The following is a 14,143-nucleotide window of genomic DNA, read 5'->3' as shown; positions in this document are numbered from 1 at the left end:
CTGATGTATGACATTCTCACAGGAGTGAAGTGATATCTCATTGTTGTCTTGATTTGCATTTCTCTGACCGTCAGAGACTTGGAGCAGTTTTTCATGTGTTTCTTGGCCTTTTGGATCTCTTCTGTGGTGACTATTCTGTCCGTGTCCTCCCCCCATTTTTGGATGGGGTTATTTGTTGTCTTGTTGTTGAGTCTGGCAAGCTCTTTATATATGTTGGTTATTAAACTCTTATCTGATGTATGGCATGTAAAGATCTTCTCCCATTCAGTGAGGGGTCTCTTGGTTTGCGTAGTGGTTTCTTTTGCTGTGAAGAAGCTTTTTAATTTGATGTAATCCCATAGGTTTATACTTGCCTTAGTCTTCCTTGTAATTGGATTTGTTTCATTGAAAATGTCTTTAAAATTTATGCGGAAAAAAGTTCTTCCAATATTTTCCTCTAAGTATCTGATAGTTTCTGGTCTAATATCCAAGTCCTTGATCCACTTGGAATTTACTTTTGTATTTGGTGAAATACAGTGATTCAGTTTCATTCTTCTGCATGTTTCAACCCATTGTTTCCAACACCATTTGTTGAAGAGACTGCTTTCCCCATGTAATAGTCTGGGCCCCTTGTCAAAGATTAAATGTCCATAGGTGTGGGGCCTCATTTCTGGGCTCTCAATTCTATTCCACTGGTCAGTGTGTCTGTTCATGTTCCAGTACCAAGCAGTTTTGATGACAATGGCCATATAATACAGTTTGAGATCTGGGAGTGTGATGCCTCCGGTTCTGTTCTTTTTTCTCAAGATTGTTTTGGCAATTCTAGGTCTTTTCTGGCTCCAGATAAACATTTGTAGCATTTGTTCTATTCTCCTAAAAAATGTGCTTGGGATCTTGATGGGGATAGCATTAAATTTGTAGATGGCTCTGGGTAATATATTCATTTTGATGATGTTAATTCTTCTAACCCATGAACATGGAATATCTTTCCACTTCTTTGTGTCTTTTTCAATTTCTTTGAGTAGTGACTCATAATTTTCAGTATACAAGTCTTTTACTTCTTTGGTTAGGTTTACTCTGATATATTTTATTGTTTTTGTTGTTATAGAAAAAGGAACTGATTTCTGGATTTCAATTTCTTCTAACTTAGTGTTTGCATAGAGGAATGCCACTGACTTTTGAATGTTAATTTTATAGCCTGACACCTTACTGTATTGCCTGATGATTTCCAAAAGCTTCTTGCTGGATTCCTTAGGTTTTTCCATGTATACTATCATGTCATCTGCAAATAAGGAGAGTTTGACTTCTTCTCTTCCAATCTGTATGCCTTTAATTCCTTGCTCCTGCCTGATTGCTATGGCAAGAACTTCCAACACTATGTTGACTAGTAATGGTGATAGTGGGCAGCCCTGTCTAGTACCTGATCTGAGGGGAAATGCTTCCAGTTTTTCAGCATTGAGTATGATGTTGGCTGTAGGTTTGCTATATATAGACTCCACTATCTTCAGGAATTTTCCATCTATTCCCATTTTTTGTAGTGTTTTGATCATAAAGGGATGTTGTATTTTGTCAAAGGCTTTCTCTGCATCTATTGATATGACCATGTGGTTTTTGGTCTTGCTTTTGTTGATGTGGTGGATCACATTGGTTGATTTACGTATATTAAACCAACCTTGCATGCCTGGGATAAACCCCACTTGGTCATGATGAACAATCTTTTTGATATACTGCTGTATCCGGTTGGCTAGAATTGTGTTCAATATTTTCGCATCTATGTTCATCAGAGATATTGGTCTGTAGTTTTCTTTTTTGGTTGTGTCCCTGTCTGCTTTTGGTATCAGGGTGATGTTGGCTTCATAGAAGCTGGCAGGGAGTATTCCAGTGTCTTCAATCTTCTGGAAGACTTTTAAAAGTAGAGGTATTAGTTCTTTTTTGAAAGTTTTGTAGAATTCATTTGTAAAACCATCTGGTCCAGGACTTTTATTTTTGGGAAGATTTTTGATAACTGTTTCAATTTCATTAGCTGTGATGGGCCTGTTCATGTTATCCACTTCCTCTTTACTTAGTTTTGGAAGTTGGTAGGTATCTAGGAAATCATTTCTTCCAGGTTCTCTAGCTTGGTGGCATATAGTTGTTCATAGAAGCCTCGCATGATATGTTGAATTTCTGCAGTGTCTGTTGTGATATCTCCTCTTTCATTTACTATCCGATTTATTTGGGTCTTCTCCTTTTTTTGTTTTGTGAGTCTGGCTAAAGGTTTGTCGATTTTGTTTACTCTTTCGAAGAACCAACATTTACTTTCATTGATCTTTTGTATGGTTTTCCTATTCTCAATGTTATTTATTTCTGCCCTAACTTTAGTAATTTCTGTCATTCTGGTTGCTTTAGGATTCCTTTGTTGTTCTTCTTCTAGGTCTTTGAGATGTGCAATTTGTGCCTTTTCTTGTTTCCTAATGTGTGCTTGTATAGCTATGAACTTCCCTCTAAGGACTGCTTTAGCTGTGTCCCAAATATTTTGATAGCTTGTGTCTTCATTTTCATTGAACTCTCGAAACATTTTGATTTCTTCCTTGATTTCCTCTTTGACCCAGAAGTTGTTAAGAAGTGTACTGTTGAGCTTCCACATTTTGGCACTGTTACTAATCTTTTGTTGATTGTTAAGTGTTAGTTTAATTCCACTGTGGTCTGAGAAGATGCTCGGGAGGATTTCAATGCTCTTGAATAGGCTGATGCTGTCTTTGTGGCGTAACATATGGTCTATCCTTGAGAATGATCCATGTGGATTTGAGTAAAATGTGTATTCCAGTTTCTTGGGATGAATGACTCTGAAAATGTCCAATAGTTCTAGTTTATCTATCTCTTCATTTTTCTCCCTTATGTCTTTACTGATTTTCTTCCTGGATGATCTGTCAAGTTGAGAGAGTGGGGTGTTGAAGTCCCCTACTATGATTGTGTTACTGTTAATATATTGCTGTAGCTCTTTCAGTAGAAGTTTGATGTATTTAGATGGCTTCTCATTGGGTGCATAGATGTTAATAATTGTTAAGTCCTCTTGATTGACTGATCCTCTGAGCATTAAGTAGTGTCCATTCCTATCTTTTTTAATCTTATCTATTTTAAAGTCTATCATGTCAGATATGAGAATAGCTGTTCCTGCCCTTTTTTGTGGGCCATTGGCTTGAATGATAGTTTTCCATCCTTTCACTTTAAGTCTGTGTTTGTCTTGTTGAGTTAGGTGAGTTTCCTGTAGACAACATATTGTTGGGTTGTGTTTTCTGATCCATCTTCCTACTCTGTGTCTTTTAATAGGTGAATTCAGGCCATTCACATTTATTGATATCAGAGATTGAAGATATTTTAACACCATTCTTGTAGAGTTTTAGAGTGTTTTGATATATGGCCTATTTGTGGTGGTCTGGTTGTTTATAGGAGACCTTTCAGAACTTCTTTCAGGGCAGGCTTGGTGATGGTTGTTTCCTTCAACTGTTGCTTGTCTGAGAAGGTTTTGATGCTTCCATCTAGTCTGAATGACAGTCTAGCAGGATATAGTATTCTTGGCTGAAAGCCTTTCTCATTGAGCACTCGATAGATATCTTGCCATTCTCTTCTGGCCTGTAGTGTTTGTCTGGAGAAGTCTGCTGCTAATCTTATGCGTTTTCCTTTGTAGGTGACTCTTTGTTTTTCTCTTGCAGCCTTCAGGATCCTTTCTTTATCCTTATTCCTTTCCATTCTAAGTATGACATGTCTTGGTGTCTTTAGGTCTGGGTTAATTCTGTTTGGGACCCTCTGGGCTTCTTGAATCTTTATGTCTTTGGTGTTGTCTAGACTTGAGAAATTTTCAGCTATTATGGCCTGGAGAATGCTTTCTTCCTCTCCTTCTCTTTCTTCCTCTGGTAAGCCAATAATGCGTATATTGTTTCTTTTGAAGTCATCTCATAGGACTCTGTTGTTGTTTTCAGCATCTCTTAATCTCTTTTTGAGATCTCTTACTTCTTTTTTAGTTGTCTCTAATTCATCCTCAATCTTGCCAATTCTGTCTTCAGCCTCATAGATTCTATTCTCTCTGCCCTCTACTGCTTTCTGGAGTTCATCTATTTTGTTGCCCTGCTCTGATACTGTTTTAGCTTGTTCAGCTAGCTGCCTTCTTAGCTCAGCGATTTCAGCTTTCAGCTCTCTAATAACCATGAGATAATTAGAATTTTCTTCCATATTCTCATTTGTTGTTCCTGCATTTCTGATTACAATTTTTTCAAATTCTTTACTCACTCCTGTTATTATTTCCTTAGCTAATGTTTCAATGTTGAACTCGTTGTTTTGTGCTTCACCCTCTGGAGGACTTTTAGCTGGACTCTTGTCCTGGTTTGAGTCTCCAATATTTTTTCTTGTTGTTTTAACCATTTTATATATTATGTTATGAGTTCCCTTTATCAGTATTTTTCAAATTATTGATTACTATTGCCTGGATTGACTTGTGTCTAAGTAATTTAATTAAAAGGTTTACTGTGGTAGAAGTTAACAGTTTTTTCAATCCCTGAGTTGGAGCTCAGTGGTGTAAAAGCCTCTTTTTTTTTTTCTTCCCTGTAGGCTATGGGAGCCTGAGGGCTTTTAAACTATCAGTTGGCTTCTTAGCTTAATCACTGACTCCTGACCAAGAGATAAAGCAGGGTGTGGCAGAGATAATCTAGTGGTTATGCAAAGAGACTTTCACAGCCCCTCAGCTATGCCACGGAGGTATAGGTCTTCTCCTGAGTTTCCCAGTTAGATCTCTGTCCCCTGGTGTCCCTCCCTGTTGCTGCTCCAGATTCTGAGGGTAGTAGCAATGGAGACTCAGAGTTGTACTTGGTGAGTCTCTGGGGAGTCCTTTCCTCCCTTCAGCTGTCCCCTTGTTGGGGACAGCAGACTGGAGGTGGTGTCTCCACTGATAAACTGTTGAACTGTTAGCAGTCACTTAATCTCTCCTTAGGCCCCTCTCTCTGTCACCAGTGTTTGTACTCACGGGTGATTTACTGGGTTCCTGTGGTCATTCTAGTCCTGTCTTGTTTCGGTCCGGGTGGTCTCCTTTGATATTCCTAGTTGATCCGGGAGAGGAGAGGAGAGGAGAGGAGAGGAGAGGAGAGGAGAGGAGATAAAGCGATCTGCTGCTCCTAGCTCCGCCTCCATAAGTCAAATCCTATCTAGTTCTTCTTTATTTAATTTGGAAGTTTGTAAGTATCTAGGAAATTGTCCATTTCTTCCAGGTTTTCTAGCTTGGTGGCATATAGTTGTTCATAGAAGCCTCACATGATATGTTGAATTTCTGCAGTGTCTGTTGTGATAGCTCCTCTTTCATTTACAGTCCAATTTTTTTGGGTCTTCTCCCTTTTTTGTCTTGTGAGTCTGACTAGAGGTTTGTCTTTTTTGTTCATTCTTTGAAGAACCAACATTTACTTTTGTTGATCTTTTGTATGGTTTTCTTATTTTCAGTGTTATTGATTTTTGCCCAAACTTTAGTAATTTCTGTCCTTCTGGTTGCTTTAGGGTTCCTTTGTTGTTGTTCTAGGTCTTTAGGTTTGCAATCAGGCTATTTGTGCTTTTTCTTGTTTCCTATTGTGTGCTTGTATGACTGTGAACTTCACTCTTAGAACTGCCTTAGCTGTGTCCCAAATATTTTGATCGCTTGTGTCTTCATTTTCATTGAACTCTTGAAACATTTTGATTTCTTCCTTTATTTCCTCTTTGACCCAGTAATTGTTAAGTAGTGTACTGTTGAGCTTCCACATTTTGGGACTATTACTAACCTTTTGTTGATTGTTAAGTATTAGTTTAATTCCACTGTGGTCTGAGAAGATGCTTGGGATGATTTCAATGCTCTTGAATTTGCTGATGCTTTCTTTGTGGCCTAACATATGGTCTATCCTTGAGAATGACCCATGTGGACTTGAGTAGAATATGTATTCCAGTTTTTTTGGGGTGAATGATTCTGAAAAATGTCCAATAGTTCTAGTTTATCTATCTCCTCATTTAGCTCCCTCATTTCTTTATTGATTTTCTGCCTGGATGATCTGTCAAGTTGAGAGAGTGGGGTGTTGAAGTCCCATACTATGGCTGTGTTGTTGTTAATATATTGCTGTAGCTCTTTCAGTAGATGTTTGATGTATTTAGATGGCTTCTCATTGGGTGCATAGATGTTAATAATTGTTAAGTCCTTTTGGTTGGCTGATCCTCTGAGCATTAAGTAATGTCCATCCTTATCTTTTTAAATTTTATTTATTTTGAAGTCTATGTATCAGATATGAGAATAGCTATTCCTGCCCCTTTTTGTGGGCCATTGGCTTATATGATAGTTTTCCATCCTTTCACTTTGAGTCTGTGTTTGTCTTGTTGAGTTAGGTGGGTTTTCTGTAGACAGCTTATGGTTAGGTTGTGTTTTCTGATCCAGTCTCCTACTCTTTGGCTTCTAATAGGTAAATTCAGGTCATTGACATTTATTGATATCATAGATTGAAGATATTTTATGCCATTATTGTAGATTTTCAGAGTGTTTTGATATATGGCATATTTATGGTGGTCTGACTTTTAATAGGCATTTCAGAACTTCTTTCAGAACAGGCTTAGTGATAGTTGATTGTTTGAACTGTGTAGAAGGTTTTGATGCCTCCATCTAGTCTGAATGACAGTCTAGCAGGATACAGTAGTCTTGGTAGAAAGCCCTTCTCATTGAGCACTCAATAGATATTTTGCCATTCTCTTCTGGCCTGTAGTGTTTGTCTGGAGAAGTCTGGTGCTATGGGTTTTCCTCTATAGGTGACTCTTTGTTTTTCTCTTGCAGCCTTCAGGATCCTTTCTTTATCCTTATTCCTTTTCATTCTAAATATGATGTATCTTGGTGTCTTTAAGTCTGGGTTAATTCTGTTTGAGCCCCTCTGGGCTTCTTGAACCTTTATGTCTTTTATGTTGTCTAGACTAGAGAAGTCCTCAGATATTATGTCCTGAAGAATGCTTTCTTCCCCTCCCTCTCTCTCTTCCTCTGGTAAGCTAACAATGCATATATTATTTCTTTTGAAGTCATCCCATAGGTTTCTGTTACTGTTTTTAGTATCTCTTAATCTCTTTTTGAGATCTCTTACTTCTTTTTTAGTTGTCTCTAATTCATCCCTGATCTTGCTAATTCTGTCTTCAGCCTCACTGATTCTATTCTCTCTCCCCTCTCCTGTTTTCTGGAGTTCATCTATTTTTGTTACCCTGTTCTGATACTGTTTTAGCTTGTTAAGCTAGTTGTGTTCTTAGCTATTTCAGCTTTCAGCTCTCTAATAACCTTGAGATAGTGTTTTCTTCCAGTGTCTCATATCTTGTTTCTGCATTTCTGATGACAATTCTTTCAAACTCTTTACTCACTCCTGTGACTGTCTACTTAACTAGTGTTGGATGTTGACCTCATTATTTTGTGCTTCACTCTTTAGGGGGCTTTTAGCTGGACTCTTGTCTTGGTTCATTTCTCTAGCTTCTTGTTGACTTAATCATTCTATATAGTATGTTATGATGTTCCTCTCTCAGTACTTTTCAAATTACTGATCACTCTAGCCTGGATTGTCCTGTGTCTTGAGTGAGGTACTTTAAGAGTTCACAACTGTGGAAATTGACAGTTGTTTCAGTATTATTTCAATCTCTGAGTTGGAGCACAGTAGCTATTAAAGCCTCTTTTGTTCTTTTTCTTCCCTGTATGCTATGGGAGCCTGAGGGTTTTTAAACTATAAGTAGTCTTCTTAGCTTAATCACTGACTCCTGACCAAGAGATAAAGCAGGGTGGGGCAGAGATAATGCAGTGGTTCTTCTTCTAGCGTTTGCCCTTCTTCCGTAGCCAGTCAACAGCATCAGGTTGAGCCTGATGTAAAGTTTCAAGACCTCCTTTGAATCTGGAGAGGTGGCAGTCGTTGACTATGTGGGTCATAGTCTGTCTGGAGCCGCAGGGGCAGTTCGGGTCGTCTCTGGCTCCCCAGCGGTGGAACATAGCAGCGCACGGGCCATGGCCTGTTTGATAGCGATTGAGGAGGGCCCAATCATAACGTGCTAGGTCAAAGCCGGGTTGACGCTTGCAGGGGTCTGTGATGAGGTGTTTGTTCTTTACCTCAGCTGACTGCCAGCTCTGTTTCCAAGAGACTGGAACAGAGAAGTTCAGTGTAGGCGTAGGGGACCAGATTGGGTGACGAGACGTCAAGCGTTGAACAGGGTGGGCGAAGATATCTGCGTATATTGGCAGGTCCGGTCGAGCGTAGACGTGGGAAATGAACTTAGATGACGCCGCATCCCGACGACGCGGGGCGATGTTGCTAAGAACTGGCAGCCATGGAACCGGGGTGGAATGGATGGTTCCAGAAATTATCCTCATGGAGGAATATAATTTGGAATCGACCAAGTGGACATGGGGGCTACGGAACCATACTGGGGCACAGTATTTTTTATGAGATGTTCGTGAAATGACAGGGTGCGATCGAGAGTAACGCCAAGATAGACTGGCTGGGCTTCATGCCGGATTCTCGTGTCACCAAGCTGCACATTAAGCTCACGCGAGGCCGAGGCATGGTGTAGATGGAAAACAGATGATACTGTTTTTGCAATGCTAGGGATTAGTCGCCATTTTTCACAGTAATCAGATATCAGAGACATGTCTTTCGTGAGTGTTTCCTCGAGGATATCGAACTTTGATGCCTGAGTTGCACAGCAGATGTCATCGGCGTAGATGAACTTCCTTGAAAAAGTTTCTGGGAGGTCATTGATGTAAATATTAAATAGCGTAGGAGCCAGAACAGAGCCCTGGGGGAGGCCACTTGAGACAAGTCTCCATCTGCTAGACTTGTCACCCAGATGTACCCGGAATCTTCTGTTTTGGAGAAGAAACTATATAGTGTTGGCCACCCATGGAGGCAGGCATCTTGAGATCTTGACTAGGAGACCACGGTGCCAGACCGTGTCATAGGCTGCTGTGAGATCAACAAAGACAGCACCCGTCTTTAAATTCTTCTGGAATCCATTTTCAATGTAAGTTGAGAGGGCCAGGGCTTGTTCGCAGGTAGATCTTCCTGGGCGGAAACCAGCCTGGGTGGGTGATAGGAATTTCTCTGTAAGATGAGAAATACGTGACAGAAGCAGTCTCTCAAGGAGTTTGTAACACACGGAGAGGAGAGAAATTGGTCTATAGCTGGCGGCCAGTGTTGGGTCTTTCTTTGGTTTCAAAACCGCTATAATCTTCACACGACGCCAAACTTTGGGCATAGACTCAGATTCCAAGATGTGGGACAGGAATGAAGCGAGCCACTTCTTTGCCGCGGGACCCAGGTTAAGAATGAGTAATGAGTTCTGGGGTGATGTTATCATAGCCAGCAGCTGTTCCCGGTTTAACCCTCTTCAAAGCGTCTTCCAGTTCAGACAGTGTAAAGGGAGAGATTTTTGGAGATGGACAAGATAACCGGAAGTGGGATGACCATTCATGGGAAATTTCTCTTTTCCAGACTGGGTCGATCTTAGCACGTCCAACTTGAGTTAGGTGACTGGCCACTGAGTTTGGAGATACGGGAGGATGGGAGACGGGAGGGGGTTGGCTACCGGCACCCAGTCTGTGAAGAAGCTTCCAGGCCTTCCTACTTGAGTGGGTGAAGTTCATACTTTCCGTGAGTTGTTGCCAGCGGGCTTGGCGTGCTGTATCCAGGGAGGCAATGAGATGGTCAGCCACATCTGGGTCGCCAGTGGTTATGCAAAGAGATTCTCGCAGCCCCACCAGTAGGCCACCAAGGTATAAATCTTCTCCTGACTTACCTCATTAGTTCTCTGTCTCCTGGTGTTAGCACAGAGCCTCCCCACCACTGCTCCAGATTCTGAGGGCAGTAGCAATGGAGACTCACAGTTACATTTGGTGAATCTTAGGGGAGTTCTTTCCTCCCTTCAGGCGTCTTTTTGTTGGTAAAACGGACTGCAGGTGGTGTCTCAACTGGTAAACTGTCAGACTGTTACCAGCCACTTAATCTCTCCCTAGGCTCCTCTCTGTCCCCAGCCACACGTATTTGCACTCACCGGTTCACCGGTGATTCGATAGGTTCCTGAAGTTGTTCTAGTCCTGCCTTGTTGTGGTCCCAGGTGGTCTCCTTTGGTATTCCTAGTTGACCCGGGAGAGGAGAGAAACACAACTGCTGCTGCTCCATAGCCCCGCCTCCAGAAGTCCTTTTTTTTTTTTTAATATTTTATTTATTTTCAGTGAAAGAGGGATACAGAGACAAAGATACACAGAAAGAGCTACCAGAGTACTGCTCAGCTCTGGTTTATGGTGGTGCTGGGGACTTTTGAGCCTCAGGCTTGAAAGTCTTTTGCGTAACCATTATGCTGTCTCCCCAGCCCAAATCCTTTTTTGTTTTTAATGTCTTTATTGGGGGGATTAATAGTTTACAGTCAACAGTAAAATACACCAGTTTGTACATGTGTAACATTTCTGAGTTCTCCACGTAACAGTTCAACCCCTACTAGGTCCTCCTGCTATCATGTTCCAGGACCTGAACCCCCCCCCCCCCCCCGCCCCAGAGTCTCTTACTTTGGTGCAATACACCAACTGTGTCCTCCTCCCACATCCCCCCCTTGTAAATTTTTTAATTGGAAGTTTATTTAGTCCTGTTTTTACAGATTACCCCAATATACAGTGATTTAAATTAACAGTGAGCCCCCCACACCTATGGACATCTAATCTTTGACAAAGAGCCCATATTATTAAATGGGGAAAGCAGAGTCTCTTCAACAAATGGTGTTGGAAACAGTGGGTTGAAACATGCAGAAGAATGAAACTGAACCACTGTATTTCACCAAATACAAAAGTAAATTCCAAGTGGATCAAGGACTTGGATGTTAGACCAGAAACTATCAGATACTTAGAGGGAAATATTGGCAGAACTCTTTTCCACATACATTTTAAAGACATCTTCAATGAAACAAATCCAGTTACAAAGAAGACTAAGGCAAATATAAACCTGTGGGACTACATCAAATTAAAAAGCTTCAGCACAGCAAAAGAAACCACTACCCAAACCAAGAGACCCCTCACAGAATGGGAGAAGATCTTTACATGCCATACATCAGACAAGAGGCTAATAACCAACATATATAAAGAGCTTGCCAAACTCAACAACAAGAAAACAAATGACCCCATCCAAAAATGGGGGGAGGACATGGACAGAATATTCACCACAGAAGAGATCCAAAAGGCTAAGAAGCACATGAAAAAATGTTCCAAGTCTCTGATGGTCAGAGAAATGCAAATCAAGACAACAAGATACGGTGATGTTAAATGGAAATTATTTGGTTTGACCTCTGTGCACAGATACGTAAAAATAAAAGTTTATGGTTACCACATGATTTTATGTTGGATTTAATACTATTCTACCATTTTTTTAAAAATTTATTTCTTTATTGGCGAATTAGTGTTTTACATTCAACAGTAAATATAATAGTTTGTACATGCATAACATTCCCCAGTTCTGTTCTACCATTTTAATAATTTTTTTCATAGGTATAATAGTTTTTGGGGGGTAGTATGGATGTTGTATTTATTTATTTTCTTAATTTGTGATTAATAGTGGGTCACAAGACTACAGGGTTACCATGTATAGTATACCACACCACACCCGCCCGCCACCAAAGCATATGTATCTCCCCTGCCCTGAGTGGATGCTTTAATCACATCAGCCCTACCAGTCCGCTGAGTCAGCTGCCCATTCATTTGTTCCTACTTCACTGTTTTTCATCAGTACCTTGTGTTTTTTGTCTGGTTTTGTTTTTTGGCAAAGAAATTTTAATTGTAGCGTTTGTGTCAATATCCCTATTTCATAGGAAGATGGCTGATACAGTACATAAGCTTTGTAAATAAGTTTTCAATGAAGTCAAATATATGTACATGTGTAAATTATACACATGTGTGTACGCATATATTTTATGCTGCATTTTTATTACTGACGTACGAAGTGGTAAGATAATAGGGCTATGATGTCAGTCAGTTCCTGCCACCAGAGCTTTGTGTCCCCACCTCCTCCAGTGAAAACTGCAGTAGTTCTTCCAAGGTCACAGATATGGGCTGATTCTGTAACTACACATATAAATGTATTTTTTTATTTTCTTCCCATCTTTTCAATGGTCCTGCCTTCAGTTCCTTTCTAAGTCACTCCCACACCTGTTACTACTTCCAGGTGTCTTTCCTTTTTTCCTTTTCCCTCTCCAATTCGAGGAGCAGTGCCTGGCTTCCTCTGGTGTTTTCCAGATTCACGTCCCTTTCACTAATGGTAGAAAAACAAAATTCCTGGTGACAAGTGCTTTGGATCCTCATGGAATGTGGGTACAAGGCCCTTTGGTTTACTTCTCTTGTCATTTACCCCTCTGGGAGTAAATCCTTTTTGGGGTGCAGAAGGTGGGAGTTGCTGCTTCTCCATTGAACATGGCCATTGGTAGGTCAGTCCACACCCCCAGCCTGTTTCTGTCTTTCCTAGTGGGTAGGGCTCTGGAGAGGTGAGGTTCCAGGACACATTGGTGAGGTCATCTGCCCAGGGTGGTCAGGATGGAATCCTAGTAGCTTCTGCAACTTGGTGGCTGAGAGGCAGTAAGATGGAAAGCAGGACAAAATATTTAGTAAACAGGAATCATAACATAGGAATAGAGCAGATGAGAGGCTAGGAAGTTTATTTTAGCAATGTTCCTAGGAGCCCATGACATAATACTTGATAGCTAACGTGAGGTGTGGAATAGAAATATTGTCTAGGAAGATGGTGTCAGAGTTGAGAATAGAACTAGAAAGCAGGATTAGGGCAGAGAGTTGCTCGCAAACTTGAAGAAAATATGTAAATGCAATTAACTGTTTACCACATCAGTCTAACCCGTGGCCCGTATCTGTTCATACTTGGCGCCAGAGCCTGCACATCCTCTGAGTCTCTGTCAGACTGAGCACTCAGTCCATGGTCACAGCTGGGAACATTCTAGGCTGCGCTCAGTCATTACAGAAGCTGGATGATAGTCCTAAATTATCATGTTGTGAAGAGTCACTTCGGCTGATTGACACACCTTTCTTCCCTTTTTTCTTGCAAAATGCAAAGGAATTGCATGAGTTTCAAGTTGTGGCAAATATTAGCTTATTATAAAGAATTCAGTTTGTCAATTTCAAGACAAAACTAATATCCCTTAATATTGATAACATTTTTGGTCTTTGTTTTAGAACACAGAATACAAAGGGGAGTATTGGGCAGAACACCCTACAATAAAAATTTTTTGGGAAGTATTTCATGAATTGCCACTGGAAAAGAAAAAGCAGTTTCTGTGTAAGTATTTCGAACTAGTTATGTGTTTTAAAGGAATGGCATTTAATCGTTGAACTTAATCTGAGGAGCTTAATTCATCTGGGTGGATTTTTCCCCTTTGTTCTTATTATTCCATTATTCAGTTAACTTTTTAAATGTCTTCTTTATTGCATGTGTTTTCACATTTTGTAAGCTAAATTCACTGTGCCTCCGAAACAGAAGGCGGTTGTATCCAATGAAAACAGCCCGTAATAGATACTAGACTGTACACTAGGCTTGTAGCTCCTTTTACCATCTCAGACAGGTTTCCGGTTCATGGCTCTTTGCTGTGCTGCCCTATCTGCCCTTTTTCTTTCTCTTTGCTTCAGCATCAAGATGCGAATCTTGGTTTCATATGTCACTTTTGCATCCTGGAAGGATGCAGATGATGGTTGGGATGAAGAGTGCCTGTTTCCTGTATTTGAGACTCTGGGTTCAGTCCTTAGCACATCAGTCCCCCAACCACACAAAAAGTGTGTGTGTGTGTGGGGGGGGGGTGATAAGTCATTCTTCTAACATGAATGTCAAGTTTCTGAGCAATGTGATTTTTGTTTAGAAATGACATGAATAGGGGGCTGGACAGTGTACCTGATTGAGCACACATGTCACCATGCTCAAGGACCCAGGTTCAAGCCCACAGACCCCACTGGCAGGGGAGAAGCTTCAAAAGTGGTGAAAACAGGGTTGTGGGTGTCTTCTCTGTGTCTGTCTCAGCTTCTCCTCTAACGTTCTCTCTGTCTTAGCAAATAAAATGGAAAGAGAAAAAAAGAGGAGGAGAAATGACAAATACTTACACTTATATAGTGTTATAAACTTCAGTATAAAAAAAC

The 14,143-nt window shown here is 40.7% G+C and overlaps 1 protein-coding gene across 9 annotated transcripts in view; it reads left to right on the top strand.

Annotated features, from left to right (window-relative positions):
- HERC4 (HECT and RLD domain containing E3 ubiquitin protein ligase 4) overlaps positions 1-14,143 on the top strand; it is a 117,369-nt gene that overhangs the window by 101,681 nt on the left and 1,545 nt on the right. For all 9 annotated transcript variants that reach the window (XM_060194275.1, XM_060194059.1, XM_060194342.1 and 6 more), the window contains one exon: positions 13,193-13,295. In XM_060194275.1, coding sequence (XP_060050258.1) covers positions 13,193-13,295 — 103 coding nt within the window. The remainder of the gene's footprint in view (positions 1-13,192; positions 13,296-14,143) is intronic.

The sequence above is a fragment of the Erinaceus europaeus genome, chromosome 1, assembly GCF_950295315.1.
Source record: "Erinaceus europaeus chromosome 1, mEriEur2.1, whole genome shotgun sequence".
Classification (NCBI taxonomy): Eukaryota; Metazoa; Chordata; class Mammalia; order Eulipotyphla; family Erinaceidae; genus Erinaceus; species Erinaceus europaeus.
The sequence above is the reverse complement of the archived record's forward strand: the minus strand, read 5'-3'. Positions and strand labels throughout refer to the sequence as shown.